Source organism: Strongylocentrotus purpuratus, unplaced genomic scaffold (genome assembly GCF_000002235.5).
Source record: "Strongylocentrotus purpuratus isolate Spur 01 unplaced genomic scaffold, Spur_5.0 spur5_scaffold_5, whole genome shotgun sequence".
Lineage (NCBI taxonomy): Eukaryota > Metazoa > Echinodermata > Echinoidea > Camarodonta > Strongylocentrotidae > Strongylocentrotus > Strongylocentrotus purpuratus.
In genome coordinates, this window is record NW_022145611.1 from 25,433,457 (window position 1) to 25,453,503 (window position 20,047).

At 38.8% G+C, this 20,047-nt stretch overlaps 1 protein-coding gene across 5 annotated transcripts in view; it reads right to left on the reverse strand.

Moving 5' to 3' along the window:
* Positions 1-186: 186 nt before the first annotated feature.
* LOC763287 overlaps positions 187-20,047 on the reverse strand; it is a 38,517-nt gene continuing 18,656 nt past the window's right edge. The window contains exons 10-34 of one of the 5 annotated variants that reach the window (XM_001199205.4): positions 18,696-18,919; positions 16,226-16,454; positions 15,649-15,884; positions 15,145-15,373; positions 14,583-14,821; positions 13,842-14,070; positions 13,351-13,577; positions 12,506-12,734; positions 11,672-11,898; positions 10,855-11,083; positions 10,004-10,230; positions 9,534-9,762; positions 8,683-8,909; positions 7,933-8,161; positions 7,261-7,487; positions 6,622-6,850; positions 6,040-6,263; positions 5,375-5,603; positions 4,722-4,948; positions 4,063-4,291; positions 3,404-3,627; positions 2,655-2,883; positions 1,783-2,027; positions 1,030-1,258; positions 187-537 (exon numbers count right to left, since the gene is read on the reverse strand). In XM_001199205.4, coding sequence (XP_001199205.3) covers positions 409-537; positions 1,030-1,258; positions 1,783-2,027; positions 2,655-2,883; positions 3,404-3,627; positions 4,063-4,291; positions 4,722-4,948; positions 5,375-5,603; positions 6,040-6,263; positions 6,622-6,850; positions 7,261-7,487; positions 7,933-8,161; positions 8,683-8,909; positions 9,534-9,762; positions 10,004-10,230; positions 10,855-11,083; positions 11,672-11,898; positions 12,506-12,734; positions 13,351-13,577; positions 13,842-14,070; positions 14,583-14,821; positions 15,145-15,373; positions 15,649-15,884; positions 16,226-16,454; positions 18,696-18,919 — 5,631 coding nt within the window. In that variant the 3' untranslated portion in view covers positions 187-408. The remainder of the gene's footprint in view (positions 538-1,029; positions 1,259-1,782; positions 2,028-2,654; positions 2,884-3,403; positions 3,628-4,062; positions 4,292-4,721; positions 4,949-5,374; positions 5,604-6,039; positions 6,264-6,621; positions 6,851-7,260; positions 7,488-7,932; positions 8,162-8,682; positions 8,910-9,533; positions 9,763-10,003; positions 10,231-10,854; positions 11,084-11,671; positions 11,899-12,505; positions 12,735-13,350; positions 13,578-13,841; positions 14,071-14,582; positions 14,822-15,144; positions 15,374-15,648; positions 15,885-16,225; positions 16,455-18,695; positions 18,920-20,047) is intronic. The other 4 variants (XM_011672532.2, XM_011672533.2, XM_011672535.2 and 1 more) reach the window with 4 other exon arrangements.

Genomic DNA, 20,047 nt, shown 5'->3' on the forward strand with positions numbered 1-20,047 from the left:
AGCCCGCCCCCCCCCCCCTCCGAGAATGAACGGACCCCATGCGTGTTACCAAAATGTCCTTTTCGTAACAAAAGAAAAAGGTCGAGTCGTATTGACTTTACACACCGGACTTTTGCTGAAAAGGGGGGGGGGGGGGGGTCGCTTGGAACACGCATATGCATACCCTAAATAACACTGAGTGGGGGGGGGGGGGGGGGGTGTGACAGGCTTCTACCTAACAACCTGCTGGTTCATCTCACTGCCTCAAAAACGTGGACACAAAGGGAGTTACATGTAGATGTGCTGCTTGAAACACAGTCAGTATAGACATTTTTAATGTTTCGTGACTTTTGTGCGAAGTATCTGGTTGTAGTTCTGACTCTGTTGTGATGCAACTCTCACATTAATTGATTGTCATTCATGAGTATCCTACAGCTTCTCACACATGCTGTCCTCAATGAACTGATATGCTGCTGCCCATGCCTCCTGGACTTCTCCGCTGAAGACTGACTTGCCTAGGCCTTGTTTCAGGGTGAACATTAGGGCACTCTTGACAGCCTGTAAAGGAAATAGTAAAAAGTGAAAAAAAAATCGAAGTAAAAAATCGAATAGAGATAAACTATATGGACCAAATTACTGATAGAATTAACATGAAGAAAGAAATTTTCAATTTCATATAGTTAAGATAGGGTGAAGTTCAAATACCCGCGACGTTTCATATCGGTGTCTTTTTTTCTTCATTTCAGCTAGTTTTTTAATTTCCATTTATGGATATTGCAAGTCTTCCTCTGTCATTCTTTGGCTTCAATCATCAAGAGCAGATACCTTGAGCAAAAACTATTATTTTCAACACCACATTTCGGTAAACAGACATTGGGAGTGAAAAGTCTAAATTCACTGTCACTCCCTTGAAATAGATGCCTATTTCCTCATGAGTGTCAATAAATTATGTTAATCGTATGATGCATTCAGACCTTTGCAATTTCTTTCTCGGAAGATTTCCCAAGCGAATGCTCAAGTCTAGATGAAACACATGTACAATCAACTCACCAGGAAGAGTTCTTTCGTGACCCCGTAGCCAGAGTGCCTGGTTGCGAGCTGGTGGAGCATCGGAACCAAGAACTCCGGGTCGTCCAGGCCACCAACCACTTGACCCAGGGTGGTCATGAACCTTTCACCGTGACTGATCACCTCGTTCTCATTCAGGAGTTTCTTGTAGGGATACTTTTTCTTGCCGAAAGGGAAGAGCCTCCCGACCTTCGGATTGTCGCTGACCAGTCTAAGCAGACGATAGAAAAAGGGGAAAACACGTGTGAATGATTCAGGGGATATGTATCGTTTGCCACTAAATGAGTAAAAATTATATAAGGGAACAATCATGATACTGTTTCTTTGTTTTTTTACTTGCAAAAAAATAAATCTAAATTGTTATCATTAGTTATGATATTAGTGAGGCTGAGTAACCTTGTGGATAGGCGATCGCCTCGTACATGGAAGGTATTGTGTTCGATACCCAGCTAGTTCGTTTTTTTTGTTGTCATGATCCGCCAAACTTATACATACGAAGAAGACAATAGAGAGCGTGTATGTGTTTGTGGGTGTGTGCGCGTGTGTGTTTGAGTGATGGAGAGTGAGAGAGAAATGTAGTCATACGGTGAAATTTAATAAACTACTAAAAATTAAGAGCTCTATCCCACATCCACAATCTTATTCCTACATCCCACCGTGCGCTAGGACACAATGTTTAATATCGTCTTCAAGTTCTTGGGTCTTTTCAATCAATTATTTAAAGGACTAACTTACTTTGCAAACATGACCGCCCCATGTTTATCGGGAGCAGAAGCCATCATCTCCCACGTGCTCTCAACGAGTTCCCGCTGTTTCTTCGTCATCGTGTCGATATCCGTTGCCTTCTTACCGTCTGGTAACTTTGCAGACATTACGTCAACTATCAACTGGAAAACTGTCTCCCACGCCTGGCGGACGTCGTCCGTGAAATCCTGACCGAGCGCATCACTGATGGCGTACAGTAGCGCTTCCCCGGCAAACTGGTCAGAAAGATAAAATATTATGACAACGTCAACTAAGAGAACACAATAATAGCAACGACTTTAATTATAATATATTGTTAAGTTTGTATTATGAGACTAACTTTAAAAGGTTGAAAAGTTATCTATATTTGTGCATGCCAGCTTATAGTCTGAAAAGAAGAACCATAATATCATCACTGCCACTGCTATATTTCAGACGATATGCCCCATTTCTACTGAAGATACTGTTCCGTTGTCGAGGTTAATAATACCCGATCGATAATGGGCCTACGAGTTTTCTCCCAATTCGTTTTGTTCCGAAGTTACCTATCTTATTTGAATAAGTAAATGTTATCCATTTCTACTGCACTTCTTGGATAACTTACATCATAATAAAGTATATTGTTTCAGTCTCACAGTGTCTTGTTCTTCCCTTTCTTATTGTCGGGAGTATGTCATGCGACTATGGTTGAAAATGAGGTGTCGAAACATCCGTTTCTACCAAAGTTAAATTTGGCGGAATTTTGTTTTTGTTTAATGTGTTCAGGACGCAAATCTTGATTGATGTGGTCTTGCCCGGTTTTTTTCGTAAGTATTTTATTGACTGCTATTGTTTGAGCTAATCACATTCATGCTATCACATACCGGAATATGTTGCCTTGTGACACCAAACCCAGCGTGCCTCTTGGCGAGATCTTCAAACATAGGGATGAGAATCTCGTGATTCTCGAGATTCTCGATGGCATTGCCGACGGTAGCCATGAATTGACGGCCATGTTTCTTGACGTCATCGTTTTGGAGGAGTTGGTCGTAGGTCAGACCTTTCCCGCCAAAGGGAAAGAGCGAGCTGACGAGAGGATGGTCTGATGCTAGCCTGCAATCGAAAAAACAATTTTAAAGAAGATTGTATAATGATTTTAAAAAAGTATTAACCTGGTTGAATAAGTGATCGCGTAAGATGATTGTGGTTTACATTGAGGCTTGTTTTAAATGACAGCACTTTCATGGATTCAGGATTTATAGGTTAATAGATGTTATAACCTCGTATCTAAAAGTATTACAAAAGAGAATTTAGACTTCTGTTCTTCGGAGTAAAAAAGTTTAAGCAAAAGTTATTTTATAAAATCCTTACCGAAAAAAAGTTTGTATGATACCTTTGTAAATCATAACTTAAATAAATGTATATCGAGTCGGAGCTGCGTTAAATACCATTTTTATATCGACTCTTGAAAAAAACAAGAAGTTGGATTGGCTTAAGACTGATCGCATACAATCGTTTGTTGCATGCGATCGTAATCTGGGAGCAATGGAACGACATGGATCATTCAGGTCTGTGTCATTGTAAATTGGATAATGAAAGGAATGAAGCAAGTCAAGAAGATTCTTTCCATTACTTGGCAAACAGAACAGCTCCAAGTTGTTCGGGATTCTGACCCAGGACCTTCCATGTTCGTTTCAGTAGTTCAATATGGTTGGACGATATGGGTCCTTCAGGCAGTTCTTCCGACATCGTCTCAGAGATCAATTGGAAGATAGATGACCACGCACCTTTCACTTTGCTGGTGAACGACTGTCCTAGCCCCTCTTTGATGGCGTAAATCAATGCCTGCCCCACCGGCTGTGCAAGCAGAAGAAACAAATAGTAGTTACGAAAATATGCTATAGGAAACTACCAGGAAAGAATATTGTGTTTAGTATTAAAATCACAGGACTCTTGAAAGTAGCGTGGGTGGAGGAACAGAGACACATCCCCAATCGTACGATGAAAGTGGAGGGGAAAAGAACAAAGGAGAAACGGAATAGAACGCCAAAAGAAGACTCCCCAATGTGGTGGCAAACTAAATTCACAGTTACATGCACGGTGTACCTTAGTAAGATCGATGCCCCCGAACTTAAGTGTCCCCTCATTGCCAGTTCCGTTAAAACTTACTGTACAAGGTCATTAATGTATTGAAGGTATTATCTATTCGTTATTATAAGAAATGATCGATTGTCTGATTAAAATTTATGAATTTGCACTATTGCCTATCGAGAAAAAAATAGAGAGACGAACCTCAAAGTGCATTTTGGTGACGCCGTACTGAGTGTGCCTGAGTCCCAGGTCTTTCAAGGCGGACACGAGATTGTCCACGTTGTCGAGTGTGTCTACGGCCTGGCCGATGGTTTTCATCACCTTTGTTCCATGTTCTCTGACCATTCGATTCGAAAGCAGCTGACCGTAGCTCAAATTTTTATCCCCGAATGGGAATAGTCGGCCGACAATGGGGTTTTGTGTTGTTAGTCTGTGGTAGAAGGATAATATCGTGTCTATTAGCAATTTTGATTTGAAGGATTTCTCTGTATTATGCCAGAAATAGCTACAGAATATGGAAGCAAAACAAATAGAAAAGTATTAATCAGGACTGTAATAATATAGCTTTCTTTATTCTGATTTACGTCCAAAAGTATAAGGAATTATCATAAAAAATGAAAGCCCTGGACATCGTAAGTTAAAAAAATAAGTCAAGAAGAAACAAAATCGTTTTAGCGCAATTTCGGGTGTTCGTTTTCTTGCTCTTGATACACTTTCAGGTATTACAATACTAGACAACCCTGATAAATATTATTGATATAGTTTCAGCTATTTCACTTAAAAAAAAAAAAACTTTAGTGTTATTCATGAATTCCTCTGGGTCTTAAGATGTCTTTGATTATTGGGTCGACGAGACTTACCTTGCAAACATGACAGCGCCGTGTTTACCAGGGTCTGTTGATAGGATCTTCCAGGATTCTTTCACAAGCTGTTTGGTTTCCTGCGTTAGTATTGTATTCTCTGGCAAGATCTTGGACATGGTGTTGGTTATCACCGTGAATACAGCTTTCCAGGCACCCTCGACTTCTGTGGTGAATCGTTGACCCAGTCCTTTCTCGATGGCATGCATCAGTGCATCCCCAACGGGCTGTACATTAAAGAAATGCATGGCATGGTGAAGTTTCGTGGATAATAATTATGGAAGTCTGTATATCATTAAAATAGGTAAGTATACAAAAGTTACAGAAATGCAAGTGAATATGAATCTTGTTTTTAATCGATAAACAGCACCGTGCTTACAATCCAATTTCACGTACGGTAGAGTAAAGGCCAATTGAGTGTGAAAGAAATGTTGATACCTGACCGGTATATGAATGTTTTCCTCCGTTTCCTAGAGTTTAAGTAACCGATTTTCTAACTGCCTATAAATAAACCAAAATATGCATGATAAGAAACAGTGCTGTTTTGATTTTTGCCACAAGTATATATTATATATACATCTATAAATTAATTTTAAGCACTGTATTTTCACAGTAGCCAACGATAAAACAACTTTTAAGGTCTTATCACTCACTTTGAAGTTCTTCTTGGTTACACCGTACAGATGGTGTCTCTGTGCTAATTCTTCGAGGATAGGTACCAGTAGATCCAAGTCATCGAGACCCGCTACGGCATGACCCACGGTATCCATCACTCGTTTTCCGTGCGATTTTACTTGGGGATCGACAAGAAGTTGATCATAAGAAAGATTCTTCTTTCCGAAAGGAAATAGCCTGCCGACTGTGGGGTTATCTGTTACCAGCCTGTTGTAAGACATAATAATGTTAATAGTGATGAAGGAACAGTCTAATAACGCGTCTAGCAGAAGTTTTTAAACGATTAGGGAGACAGCAGGAAAATAGTGGTGTGTACATATCGACCACTTAGATCAATACACTTTCTGCGAAGTTTAATTTAGCTCAGTGCAATGGTTTCTAGCTCTTTATCAAAGTGTATACACGTTTTACTTTTGATGATTTCATAAAGTTGTACATGATATTCATTAAAATTTATGGATAAACACACAACATTTTGTTAAGTTTTTTTGTTTGATCAGTTTCACGGTTATTTTGGGGAAATTGAATGGTCATGCCTTTTGCAGGACAAGTCGTAACTGTACTGGTTTTATGAAGAAGTCTACTGTCGTTATATCATGTAAACGGTGTGACTGTGAAAAAATGTTACGTTGCACATACATACTTTGCGAACATGACGGCCCCATGTTGTTCTGGATTCGTAGACAGGGTCACCCAGGTCTCTCGAACAAGATTTATCTTAGCGTCGTCGAGGGATCCGTCTGGTAGTTCGGCGGACATCGTATCGACAATGACCTGCAGGACTGCAAGCCAAGACTTTTCGACATCGTTGTTGTAGTCGCTGTCAAGTCCCTGTTTGATGGCGTGCATCAGGGATTCTACAACAGGCTATGAGAAATGGGAATTTCCCGACAATTCAAATGGAATTCACCAACAAACAGCTATATATTCTGTATACGAAAATAACAGCTTTGATAAAAATTGGTATGACTTCAGAAGAAAAGACGGTCAATATTTCAACTTTGCTATATGAGACTCTATATCGAGAATGTCTTATTGCAGTTTTAGGCCTATTCATATAACTTCATGAATATAGTTCGTTTTGGTAATTTTGTAAGACAAAAGTAAACTAGAGATATGACTCATATATTAACATGCCTAATAATTAATATTCAAGTAATTTAGCTACCTGTAGGATAGAATTATAACAAGTTATAGAGAAACAACCAATAGTTGCCATTATTACCGAAAAGTGTTGCTTGGTGACACCATAAGATATATGTCTCGTCGCAAGTTCTTGTAACAGTGGCACGACCGATTCGAGATCATTGAGTCTATCCACGGCGCTTCCAACAGTCTGCATGACCTTGGTGCCGTGGGCGCGGACCCGCGGATCGACCAGGAGTTGGTCGTACGAAAGACCTTCATTACCGAATGGTAGCAGAGTACCCACTGCAGGATAATCTGTGACCAGCCTGGAAAAGAAATGATAGTACTATTATTATCATTTGATTATCCTGGTGCACCGCCACACAGCCAGTGATATAACTACGTCGCAATTTACTTGATTTGTAATTAGGTATACTTTGTACGCGTTAAGCATATTCAATTCAATTATTTTCGTAATCCTTGCTACGGCAATGCGCTATAATAGAATCTTAGTACAAAATCATAAAATAACTACAAATATGTAATCTAAATGATTTGATTGGAATTTCGCTTAAACAAGTACCGCCAAGGTTTATCCATGTGCTGGAAAATGATGGTCTTCATACGTTTGTTGGTAGCAACTTTATATCTCGTAATGCATAATACCCATCAGAGTTTATTTCATTGAATTAAATATAATTTGATAAAATCGATCTGGGAGCGGGAAGAAACCTACTTTGAAAACATTGTGGCTCCGTGTTTAGCTGGATTGCTGGATAACTTTGTCCAAGTCTTCTGTACCAGTCGTTTATGCTCAGCTGTAATGGACCCGTCTTCATTCAGTGGTTCAGACATTGTATCGGATATGATCTTAAAAACTGCTGTCCAAGCCAGTCTTAATTCTTCGTTAAAAGTATCTCCCAGTGCTTCTTTGATAGTTTCCAGAAGTACCTCTCCAACAGGCTTAAAAGGAAATAACATTTGATTTATGAGACTCGTTCATAATTTTGTGATGTGAAGATTATATGTTTGACGGCTGATATTTCATATTCATATAGCTACACCTCATTAGCCATTTTCCATCTGTAATAATAGTTTACACATGCTCGGACTTGACGGAGGGAGATTTAAGACGAGATAGCCTGGTAAAGAGAGAGGGAGGTTGATGGAGGAGAGCAAACTGATTTTAGAGAGCAAGGAGAGAGAGAGAGAGTGGGGGTAGAGGATCTTTAGGAAATTTAAGGATAACATAATGAACAAATTTCCAGATAACAACTGAATTGAAAAAACAAGTTTCACGATATCAAACACAATTGCCTTCTCTACAATGTCACACGTAGCGTAGTATTCATTATGCTACCCTTGCACTAATGGAGAGACTAATAACGCCAGACAGCAATGGTAATACCTCAAACAGTTGCTTGTTGACACCGTATCCCACGTGTCTCCCTCCAAGCTCCTTGAGGATGGGGACCAACAGATCAAGGTCATCTAGCCCATCCACAGCATCACCTACTTTCTCCATCACCTTCTTCCCGTGAGCCTGAACTTGGGCGTGCTTCAAGAGCTGTTCGTAGGACAGGTCTTCTTTCCCGAAGGGAAAGAGTTTGCCGACGTTGGGATGTCTGGTGAGTAGCCTGTGAGTTAATGTAAAAGAATTTCGTCAAATATAATATGATGAATGTAGGTTTGATTTTAAATTGACAAATTTAAAAACTATAATAATATTCCATTTGATATTCGCATATTCTCCATGATAACCTATATGAAATGCAATAAATACACAGGCCAAATCGTCATGCTTTCCTGTACTCTTACCAAAAATTGATGAAAGAGTCTATTCATAGTAGGCCTAATATCCATCCCTTTAAAATATGGATTCAATTTTAACTCAACAATATTAAAAAAACATTAATTTAGTTTGGGCAGCTACAATTTTCCAGGTCAAGAGTAATTAAATATACAATATAGTCGATACTAGTCTTGATAAAATATCAAGACGTTGCAAAAAAAAACACTTTTGTAACGAAATTTTACACATTCTCACTAGACTTTAAAAAACATTTTGTTTTTTAACTTGTGAAATAGTGAGTGAGTATCCAAGTGAAAGATTCAATTGCCTTTTCCCTCTTTACTTGTTTTCACCCTAGGTACTTACTTCGCAAACATCACAGCTCCATGCTTTGCTGGGTTCGGAGCTAGAACTTGCCACGTTCTTTTCACCAACTCCTTCTGCGCCGACGTCAAAGGGCCGCTGTCTGGAAGGACATCGGACATGGTGTTGGTAATGAGCTGGAAGACAGCCACCCAGGCACCCTGGATGTCTGGAGAGTAGGATGAACCAAGTCCTTCTTTGATGGCATGGATCAAAGCTGCACCTACAGCCTGGTTTAACGAAAGATGAAGAAGAGAGTAGTACTTCATATATTTTGAAAATTATATTTGCCTAAAGAAATGGTAAATCTTAATATTCCGTTCCGTCATTAAATATAAAATGTAGGTTAACATTGAAAACTTGGGGATATTACAGATTATTTGGGAAGAGAAATACTGGTCAATATCGGTCAATAACTCATTCTTGCCGTTTGATACATTATGGTATTCCGTTGCCAATAATTACTAATTAAAGTGTTGCCTTGTGACTTTGTAGCCTATATACCTCGTTGCTAGATCCCGCAAAAAAGAGGCATAAATGTTAACTCTTCCTCGCTTGGCAAAGTTACTTTTCATGCCTCTAGTTTTTGATAGACCCCTGAAAGGTATTGTATTTTTGTATAATATGCACCTTTTTAAAACTGTTAACCCACAACGGCAAAACAGAGTCAAAGAAAGGAATTATAAAGTGATGAATTTTATTCAAAATTGGAAGAGATTTAATGCAAAAGTTGATGGGGTAACTCAAGTTTATTCGGATCAGAAATTGCTTTTCCTAATTTCAGTGTTATATAAATCATGATCCTTAAAGTAAAAATTAGTAAAGGTTAGTATGGTTGCCCTTGTATTACTTACACTGAAGTGTTGTTTTGTGACTTTGTAGCCTATATGCCTCGTCGCCAGTTCCTGCAAAATTGGTACGAGGAGATCTAAATCGTCCAAGCCTTCTACAGCCGTTCCAACCGTCTCCATAACACGTTTACCATGTGCTTGTGCTTGGGGATCCTTCAGTAGCTGTTGGTATGAAAGATTTTTGCCACCGAATGGGAACAGATGACCTACATCAGGGTTCTCAGTTGTAAGTCTGTAAGATTGGAGAATTTCAAAGTAATCATTATGACGTAAAATTGCGATTTGCTTGACACTAAAACCCTATTTAACTAGCTGATGTCGGGTTCCAAATTACTCAACATTTCTTAAAGTTCAGAAGAGCCATATTCTATGGTTCTTTAAAATACTAATTTAAACTCATGTAGATAATTCATAACAAAGGAAAAATAATGATTCATCAACAAATGATTTAACTGGCTTGTAATACCACTTACTTTGCAAACATCACAGCTCCATGCTTCACTGGGTTAGGAGCTAGCACTTGCCATGTCTTTTTCACCAACTCCTTCTGCACCGACGTCAGAGGACCACTATCTGGAAGGACATCGGACATGGTGTCGGTAATGAGCTGGAAGACGGCCACCCAGGCACTCTGAATATCTGGAGAGTAGGATGAACCGAGTCCTTCTTTGATTGCATGGATCAGAGCTGCACCTACAGCCTGGTTTAATGAACAAAGTAAAGGATTTACTACCCGGGACAATCTGTAACAAGAGACTACAAAGAACTTGAAATGCGATCGAAAATATGTTAAAGAAATTAACCTGCGGCAAGTTCAATATCAAGAAGCACCGCTTTTCAAATGCACAGACATTGCAATGACACATTGCCTAGGGAACATGATGATTGTGGGCAATACAGCAGAGTATTGAACTTGCCCTTCGGTATGAAAGTATTTGTGATTGCGTTTTGATAGGATTCAAACCGAGAACAGCTAACGACTAAAACTAGATTCATATTAATTTGTAGATAGTAAAATTTCACATTTAATACATTAATATCTTCGTATTCAAAAGCCCAAAAAGGCTCAGGAAGTTTTTAAGGTGCTGTATCCGAGTATGAACCTTTTGAAGCTGTAACGCCAGAACGTCTATACAACAGAATGAAAGAAAGAAATATAAAATAGATGAATTTTAACCCAATTTTAAAAAATTCAATGTTGATTGAGGGACTAGGGTTTTATTCGAGTCAGAAGTGATGCTTGTACCTGGAGTGTTATACCAATTAGAATTCTTTATTTAAAGATTCGTCATAAGGTTCGTATAGTCGCTTTCATATTTCTTACACTGAAGTGTTGTTTAGTCACTTTGTAGCCTATATGTCTCGTCGCTAATTCCCGCAAAATTGGTACGAGGAGTTCTAGATCGTCCAAGCCATTTACAGCCGTTCCAACCGTCTCCATAACACGTTTACCGTGTGCTTGTGCTTGAGGATCCTTCAGTAGCTGTTGGTATGAAAGATTTTTGCCACCGAATGGGAACAAATGACCGACATCAGGGTTCTCAGTTGTAAGTCTGTGAAATCAGAGAGAGAGAGAGAGAGAGTCATACTATGTTTTATCCTTAAAATGCTTGAGGGAAGAACGGCATGCGTCTTAAAGCCGGGGTAATGTAACTTGAGCGCTAGGAGCGTCTAGTGTGACAGAAAGAAATGCTACAGAAGAACCCACCAGTGTTATTATTATTATTATTATTATATACTATTGATTTCACTTTGAACAATCGTATTTTCAGGACAATGGATACACTTTTCACCAAGACCAGCTTTGACTAGTTGAAGTCGAATAATACAGTCCTCGGTCATGACGACAGATCTTATAGCTCCAGATTATAATGGTCTCTTGAACAATCTTGTAGATATTCCGATACAAATTATTGTTAGATATTGTACTCTCGGTAAGAACTGTATGACCATGCCAGATGCGTGCTTTGTAAGGGACCTTTCACCATACAGTAAATGAGGAATATGACTTGAACTGTATCTTCTTTAAAAATTTTAACTCCATTTTGGAGAACTAAAAAAAAGGTGCTTTCAGGAGGGGAAACTGATATAGTTCGTGTAAAGACTACGACGTTGCCTAATTGGCTTGCAATACCACTTACTTTGCAAACATCACAGCTCCATGCTTCGCTGAGTTCGGAGCTAGAACTTGCCACGTTCTTTTCACCAACTCCTTCTGCGCCGACGTCAGAGGACCACTGTCTGGAAGGACATCGGACATGGTGTTGGTAATGAGCTGGAAGACGGCCACCCAGGCACTCTGGATATCTGGAGAGTAGGATGAACCAAGTCCTTCTTTGATGGCATGGATCAGCGCTGCACCTACGGCCTGGTTTAATGAACAAAGTAAAGGATTTACTACCCAGGACATTCTGTAACAAGAGACTATAAAGAACTTGAAATGCGATCAAAAATATGTTAAAGAAATTAACCCAAGGTAACTTAAATATTCATAGACACCGTTCTTTCAAATGCACAATCATTGCAATGACACGTTGCCTAGGACATGATTTTTATGAGCCATACAGCAGAGTATTGAAATTGCCCTTGAGTATGAAAGTATTTGTGATTGCGTTTTGATAGGATTCAAACAGAGAACAGCTTACGACTAAAACTAGATTCAGATTATATAGTATGTAGTAGATAGTAAAGTTCACATTGTTAATGAAATGCATTTTATACATTAATTTTTTTGTGAGCTCAAAAAGTATCAGAAAGTGTTTGAGGTGCTGTATCCGAGTATGAACCTTTTGAAATTGTAACGCTAAAACGTCTATACAACAGAATAAAAGATTTTTTTTTTTATAATGATTATTGAGGGACTGGGTTCTATTCGAGTCAGCAGTGATGCCTTGAAACTGGACTGTTATACAAATTAGAATTCTTTATGTAAAGCTTCGTCGTAAGGTTGGTATGGTCGCTTTCATATTTCTTACACTGAAGTGTTGTTTGGTCACTTTGTAGCCTACATGCCTCATTGCTAGTTCCCGCAAAATTGGTACGAGGAGATCTAAATCGTCCAAGCCATCTACAGCCGTTCCAACCGTCTCCATAACACGTTTACCGTGTGCTTGTGCTTGAGGATCCTTCAGTAGCTGTTGGTATGAAAGATTTTTGCCACCGAATGGGAATAGATGACCTACATCAGGGTTCTCAGTTGTAAGTCTGTGAAATCAGAAAGAGAGAGTGTGTGTGTGTGAGAGAGAGAGAGAGAGAAAGGAGAGTCAAACTATGTCTTATCCTTAAAATGCTTGATGGCTGAATGGCATGCGTCTTAAAGTCGGGGTAATGTAACTTGAGCGCTAGGAGCGTCTAGTGTGACAGAAAGAAATTCTACAGAAGAACCCACCAGTGTTATCATTATTATTATGATATACTATTGATTTCACTTTGAACAATCGTATTTTTCAGGACAACGGATACACTTTTCACCAAGACCAGCTTTGACTAGTTGAAGTCGAATAATACAGTCCTCGGTCACGACGACAGATCTTATAGCTCCCGATTATAATGGTCTCATGAACAATCTTGTAGATATTCCGATACAAATTATTGATTAGATATTGTACTGTCGGTAAGAACTGTGTGACCATGTCAGATGCGTGCTTTTTAAGGGACCTTTCACCATACAGTAAATGAGGAATATGACATGAACTGTATCTTCTTAAAAAATTGTAACTCCATTTTGGAGAACTGAAAAAAGGGTGCTTTCAGGAGGGGAAACCGATATAGTTCATGTAAAGGCTACAACGCTGCCAAGCTGGCTTGCAATACCACTTACTGTGCAAACATCACAGCTCCATGCTTCGCTGGGTTCGGAGCTAGCACTTGCCACGTTCTTTTCACCAACTCCTTTTGCGCCGACGTCAGAGGACCACTATTTGGAAGGACATCGGACATGGTGTCGGTAATGAGCTGGAAGACGGCCACCCAGGCACTCTGGATATCTGTAGAGTAGGATGAACCAAGTCCTTCTTTGATGGCATGAATCAGCGCTGCACCTACAGGCTGGTTCAACGAAAATTAAAGTGAAGATAAGAACTTCGTACATTTTGATTATTTTTATTTTTTTACTATATTTGCTTAAAGAAATCAAAAGTCTTAATATACCATTTCGTCATAATATATAGAATGCCGCTCAACATTTAAAATAAATGTGGGGGTATTACAAACAGATGATTTGGAAAGATAAAAATAGTTTAATAATGGTCAATAACCAATTCGTGCCGTTTGATAAATTAACATGTAAATGTACTTTTGTTGCCATTGTACCTTGAAGTGTTGCTTTGTGACTTTGTAGCCTACATGCCTCGTTGCCAGTTCCCGCAAAATAGGTACAAGGAGGTCTAAATCGTCCAGTCCATCTACAGCCGTTCCAACCGTCTCCATAACACGTTTACCGTGTGCTTGTGCTTGAGGATCCTTCAGTAGCTGTTGGTATGAAAGATTTTTGCCACCGAATGGGAACATATGACCTACATCAGGATTCTCAGTTGTAAGTCTGTAAGATCAGAGAAAATTTATCCTATAATGCAGTACGTCAACCTGAGACCAAAGTTAGTTTAAAATGGATTAGCAATGTCGAATCGTACAATGTTCACTCGTTGATTTTACATGTGCTTGCACTTTGCTTCTTGATAAGCCAATACAAGTCAGTGTTCAATTTCACTTACATTTTACGCTAACAAGAAATGTACAAGCCCAAAAGGAATGGTCGTAAACAAACCCGTTTAACAGTATCATCTAAATTTCGTTTCCTCATAATTTTAGTAAAAAACAGTAAAATCTCTGTCAAACTGTTAGGTCGTGATGATAATTACCATCGTCATTCGTTAATATGAAAACAATTCATGCCGATATTTCAACAATAACGCAAAATATGAAATTTAAGCAGGGATATAATTTACCCGAATAATTGGCAAGAGTTTGTGACTTTGCGAAGATATTTTGCGTATCATAATGTGAGATATAAAATGCTTTTCTGCCTTGAATAATGTGTACATGGATACTAACTTTGCAAACATGACGGCTCCATGTTTTGTCGGGTTCGTGGCAAGTTTCTTCCAAGTGGTTTTGACCAGTCTTTTCTGTTCGCGCGTCAAAGGTCCTCCCTCCTCCGTGGAGCTAGGTAGTATTTCAGACATGGTGTTTACAATTATAGAGAAGACGGCCATCCAGGCTTCTTTGGTTTCATTGTCAAAGGTATTCCCTATACCCTTCTCTATTGCGTAGAGCAGTGCTTTCCCAACAGGCTGAAAGTGAATAAAATATATCTATTTATCACTACATGCGGCGAGAATATGATTTGCATTTAATTAATTTTTACTATTCGTTAATCACTACATTTAATTTTAATGATTACCCCTAAGGCCACAACGAAGAGGAACTTTTTGTATGAGATGCAGCATGTTACATCATTTTATTATTATTTTACCAATCTGTATAGGTCAGTTGTTTAGCTGTAGTACTATCGTTATAGAAAAGGGGGACTTTGTCACATCCATCACTTTAATTGTGTTCGTCGACAGTGATTTTCTGGATTTATCATCAATGTGAAAGCTAACAACAGACAAACCTCAAAGTGCGTCCTGTTGACATTGTACTCGATATGTCTTCTCGCCAGATCTTGGAGAATGGGAACGAGGACATCGAGATCGTTCAAGCCATCTACAGCATGTCCGACGGTCTGCATCACCTTCTTGCCATGTGCCTTGACTGTGTCGTCCCAAAGCAATTGGTGGTAGGATAGACCCTTGTTTCCGAAGGGAAAGAGATGACCCACGTCAGGATGATCTGTGAGCAATCTGAGATTACAAGAGAAGAAGACACACTTGTTATTAAAATTAACTAACTTTTATTTAAAAAAAAAAAATGTATTTTGTGCAAATTTATTTCAGTCAGCTAGGAGGTAACTTTCAAAGAATCTAAGAATTTAATTAATAATAATAATAATATTTAGCTTTTATATAGCGCTTAATACAGTGTCTCTAAGCACTTCACAAATATACTATTATCTCGCTATTCACGAAAAGAGATATTGGAAATTGACGATGTATCTCTTTCATATCATTTTACGAACCTAGCGAACATGACGGCGCCGTGCCTTCCCGGATCTTTCTCGAGCATCTTCCATGTTCTCTGCACTATTTCCTTCTGGTTCCTTGTTATAAGACCATCCTCGGCAACAGCAACGAGCTGCTCGGACATGGTGTCTTCGATGAGCTGCCAGAAGGTAAGCCAAGCGTTCTTAGTGTTGTCGTTGAAGGAACTTCCCAGTGTTTCCTTGAGTGAATTTATCAAGGCTCTTCCTACTGCCTGTGATAGTTAGATGTTTTGAACAAGGTTGAGATAAATTTGTCTTATCGTTCTCTACGTGAAAATTAATAGTCATAATCCTCTATATCATAACACCCTATGGTCTGACACCTGTATATTCCGTCATAGACTCCAACCCTGGAAACTCTCATAACGTCCCCGCTGTTTTCCAGTACTGTATAAAAGGTGGTATATGCCAAGCAGCATAACACCGTACAAATGGAGAATCAGTTGTAAAAAAATTACAATAGCTGTATAATATTCAGATGTATTCAAAAGGTACAGCTGAATGTAAATTGTTTAAGAATAATTTGTTGAAATACAATCTTGTTGGAACTTACTGCAAAATGTTCTTTGGTAACTCCGTACGCGACGTGTCTCTTGCCGAGGTCTCTGAAAAGTGGAAGGAGTTTGTCCAGGTTATCTAACACTCGGATGGCATCACTAATTGTCTGCATAACTCGAAGACCATGAGCCTTAACCTTGTCATCCATGAGGAGACTCTGGTATGACTTGTTGAGTCCACCAAACGGGAAGAGCCTTCCTATATGTGGGTGCTCAGTAACTAACCTGGATGAAACACAAATATTTCATTCTCAATTAGTTGCAGACTCTCGTGAACCTGAAATGACGGTTACGTTAAGGTAGCGACTTATTCAGCATAGGATGGAGCCGGCGAATGCCCCACCATTGTTGAAAGGAAAATGAAAACAACAAATACAGCTGGCAGAGGGTTAACGGCCAGCGTAGTAGCTGAGATAAATTCAGCCATCCTTTCCGAGAGCATTTTACACCTCTTGTTTATCATTTTTATGGATAAGCAACTGAACATGCATGATGAAGATCGTTATTAAATTACGAGCTAAGTCAGAGAGCGATGTACATGGTGGAATTGTCAACACGCCGATATACACAAATGAGAAATACGTATTCATGTCATTGATCTATTTCTTTTAATTCATGGAGAGGGAACAAGGGAGATATGTATACCAGTTATGATGATATTGTGAACTAGCGATCGACAATCAATTAACTTGCCATATATTTATAAATGTGCCACTTTAATCGTGAACTGGTATTCCAATGCCTTCCGCGTCTCACTCTCCTTGTTTACTGATCCCCATCCACATTTCCATATTCATATAAAGTATTTCCTCCTTTATCATAAGCATTAGTCTCTTTGATGGGTAAACATATCATTGTTCTGTTGAATGATGGCCCAATGGATGGACCTGGAAAGGATAACATTTCGTAAGGTTTTTTGCCTAATTTTTTGGGGTACTACCTATCAGAATAAAATGAATATGAGTTTAGTACCACACAAATGTGGAATTTGAATATATTATATATGTAATTTTGGTCATCATAAAATGAAGGTACACCACATAATTGATATTATTGCTATCTTGATCTAGTTCGGGTAAAAGCAAATCAAATTAAATCCTTTCACAGCAAACCATGGGAATGCGTAAAAATACAAATAACTTTCTACTCAAACAGCTAAACACAAAAACTTTGTTTCTGTATACATTAGGTTTTTAAATATTAAACCATATTAAAACAGTGAACAGTAGAAAAGAACCTGTAATCATAATGTACAATGAGGATTCCATTGGAGAAAGCTGTTATTACTTTACATACATGACATAAAACACTAGAACAAAATTGGCCAATGGCTATGGAATGCGACAATCTACGAAGACGCGGAAATGTCTTCTATCAAGGAGAATCAATTCATTTATTCCCATGAAATCAAGTCGTATACGTCGTAAAATCGGCTGCGTAAATATAAAAAAAATATATAACATTCATTACCCCGCACGTAAAGAAGAGCAAGTCTTGGTGTTTTTTATGAAATACTTTTCCTTTGAAAACTTTTAAGGAGGAAGTTATCATTCTTTTAAGTGAATTAATTTGTTTAACAGATGTAAGGACATTGCATGATATAATCTTGATGTGAGGGCTCAGAATAAGTTCATCACATTAGCATTTTGTTCATCACGCTGATGAATCATTAGTCAGAGCGCCCTTTGGACCCGTTCTTAAAGATAACGCTTATATGATGCTGCTCAATCTGAACAGGGAAATTCCTCTCAGAGTTTGTTTAATGAAATCAGCACCAATGTGTGAATTCGACCATTGCTTGGTATGGCAATGTTTTTTGGTATTGAGATAATGGTAGAGAGAAGGCTGTGGCTTGACTGTACGATTTAACCAACTGCCCAATGCATTTCACTTTTAATAGGTTGATTGACCATTATTGTTTAATTTTTATGAGGCGAGGAGAACGGGGTCACACAAAAAAAATCTGGCGATCTATCATACTGGCCATTCAATTGTATCGACACAAGTCACGCAAGAATTAACACATGATTTCAGACTTAGACAGTGGATTATGTACGTACAGTATATACATACATATACATGAATAATGGCAATTAGATTTAAGACAACAACACTGGATTCTAGGAGGCAAATTTGCAATTGAATGAATGTCTTTTTGGCAATTTTCTGATCAAGTGCGACAGTTCTGTATATTTACCATCCTTATAATTTTGAAAGCACCATTTATACGCAGACTACATCCTCTCTGTGTCTCTGCCCTCCCCCTCTCTGTCTCTTTCTCTCCGTCTCTGCATTTCAAATTCTCGTAGTAGCCTTTCTCGCCCCTCTCGCTCATTCTCCTCTCTTTTAATCACTCTCTCTCTCTCTCTTTAAAAATTGTCTGGAAAACAGATTTTAAAATGGCGCCTGGTATAACAAAAACTAAAATACATTATGTGAAGCAAATGAAAAGTAATTCCAACTCACTTTGCGAACATGACGGCGCCACATTTTGCTTTTTCTGGCGCCACACTCCTCCAGGAACCCTTGATGAGATTCTTCTGTTCGGTGGTCAATCCACCAGCGGGAAGTAGAGGCGACATGGTATCAGCGACAACTGAGTAGACAGCTGTCCATGCAGCCTCTAGCTCGGGTGTGAATCTGCTTCCGAGACCTTGTCGTAGAGCGTGTATCAGAGCTCCCCCTACAGGCTGTGAGAGACAGATGAGAAAAATAAACACCGATTAAAATGAATTCAGTCAATGCAAAGCTGTTACATGTTTTGAAGTTTTCAAACTTTTTCAATTTCTATCTTGCTTACTCGTCTTCGTCAACTCTTTTCCTCATTTATCTGCACAAAACACAGGCATGTGATTATCCTTTGTTTGCGTTGGTAGCTTAAAACGTCAAACCAAATTATGTCTAGCTAGTAGTATACCATTATAGGCGCCCGCAAGTAGTGAAACGCTTACTTCCGAGTTTGGCTGGCTGTATTTTGAATGCCAAATACGCAATGGTAAGCCGGGAGTTAATACGAACCTATTATACACTATTAACGCTCTAGAAAATTTCAAGTGAATATCATGAAATTTGGGTAACTCGTATCTTGTTGCGTGTAAATCAATGACCCCTTCGCCATCATAGCAATGCAGACCTATGTCCTACCTATTTCTTGTTGAATAAAAATTATTATTGATCCTCTGCATGGGTTCGTATTTTAAACTCTTATCTTGAGTATAGACCGAATTCCTCGTGTGGGAGGTTGTCGTTGATAAACACTTTAGTGATGTAAATAATAACCGTTCAAGATAAAGCTTAAAGTAGTTATCAGAAAAAATTCCTCGAATCCGCATGACGCACTTAAAACATTTTAAATGGAATGTGTCTCTTAAAAATCGTCCATCATAAAATAGCCCTAAAGGGGTTATGCCAAACACTTAGCACCACAAAGGCTTATGATCTCGAACAATAACACAATTTTTGTCACCCATTCAGGCTCCATTCATTCAGAAAATTCTCTTCTTTTCTTGTCCTGTAATAGTTATAAGCCCTGACCCTAGGCCATCGCTACGAAAGTGAGAAAATCCATCATAGTTTGCGGTTTCTTGAATATTGTCAAAGTTTTCAAATGTGGTGAGATTTCTCATGTGTTTTACGAACATTTTCTGCTTTGCCTTTTGGATCCCTTAAAAAAACACACACCGGATATTAGGCCCTTGTTTGGGATTTATTTTTTAATAGAACTCTCAATATGTGAGGTTGATGATTGATGTGGGGTAATTTTTCCAGCCTTTGAGCTCATATATTTCGATGGAAGGCAGTGCGTAGATATTGTATGA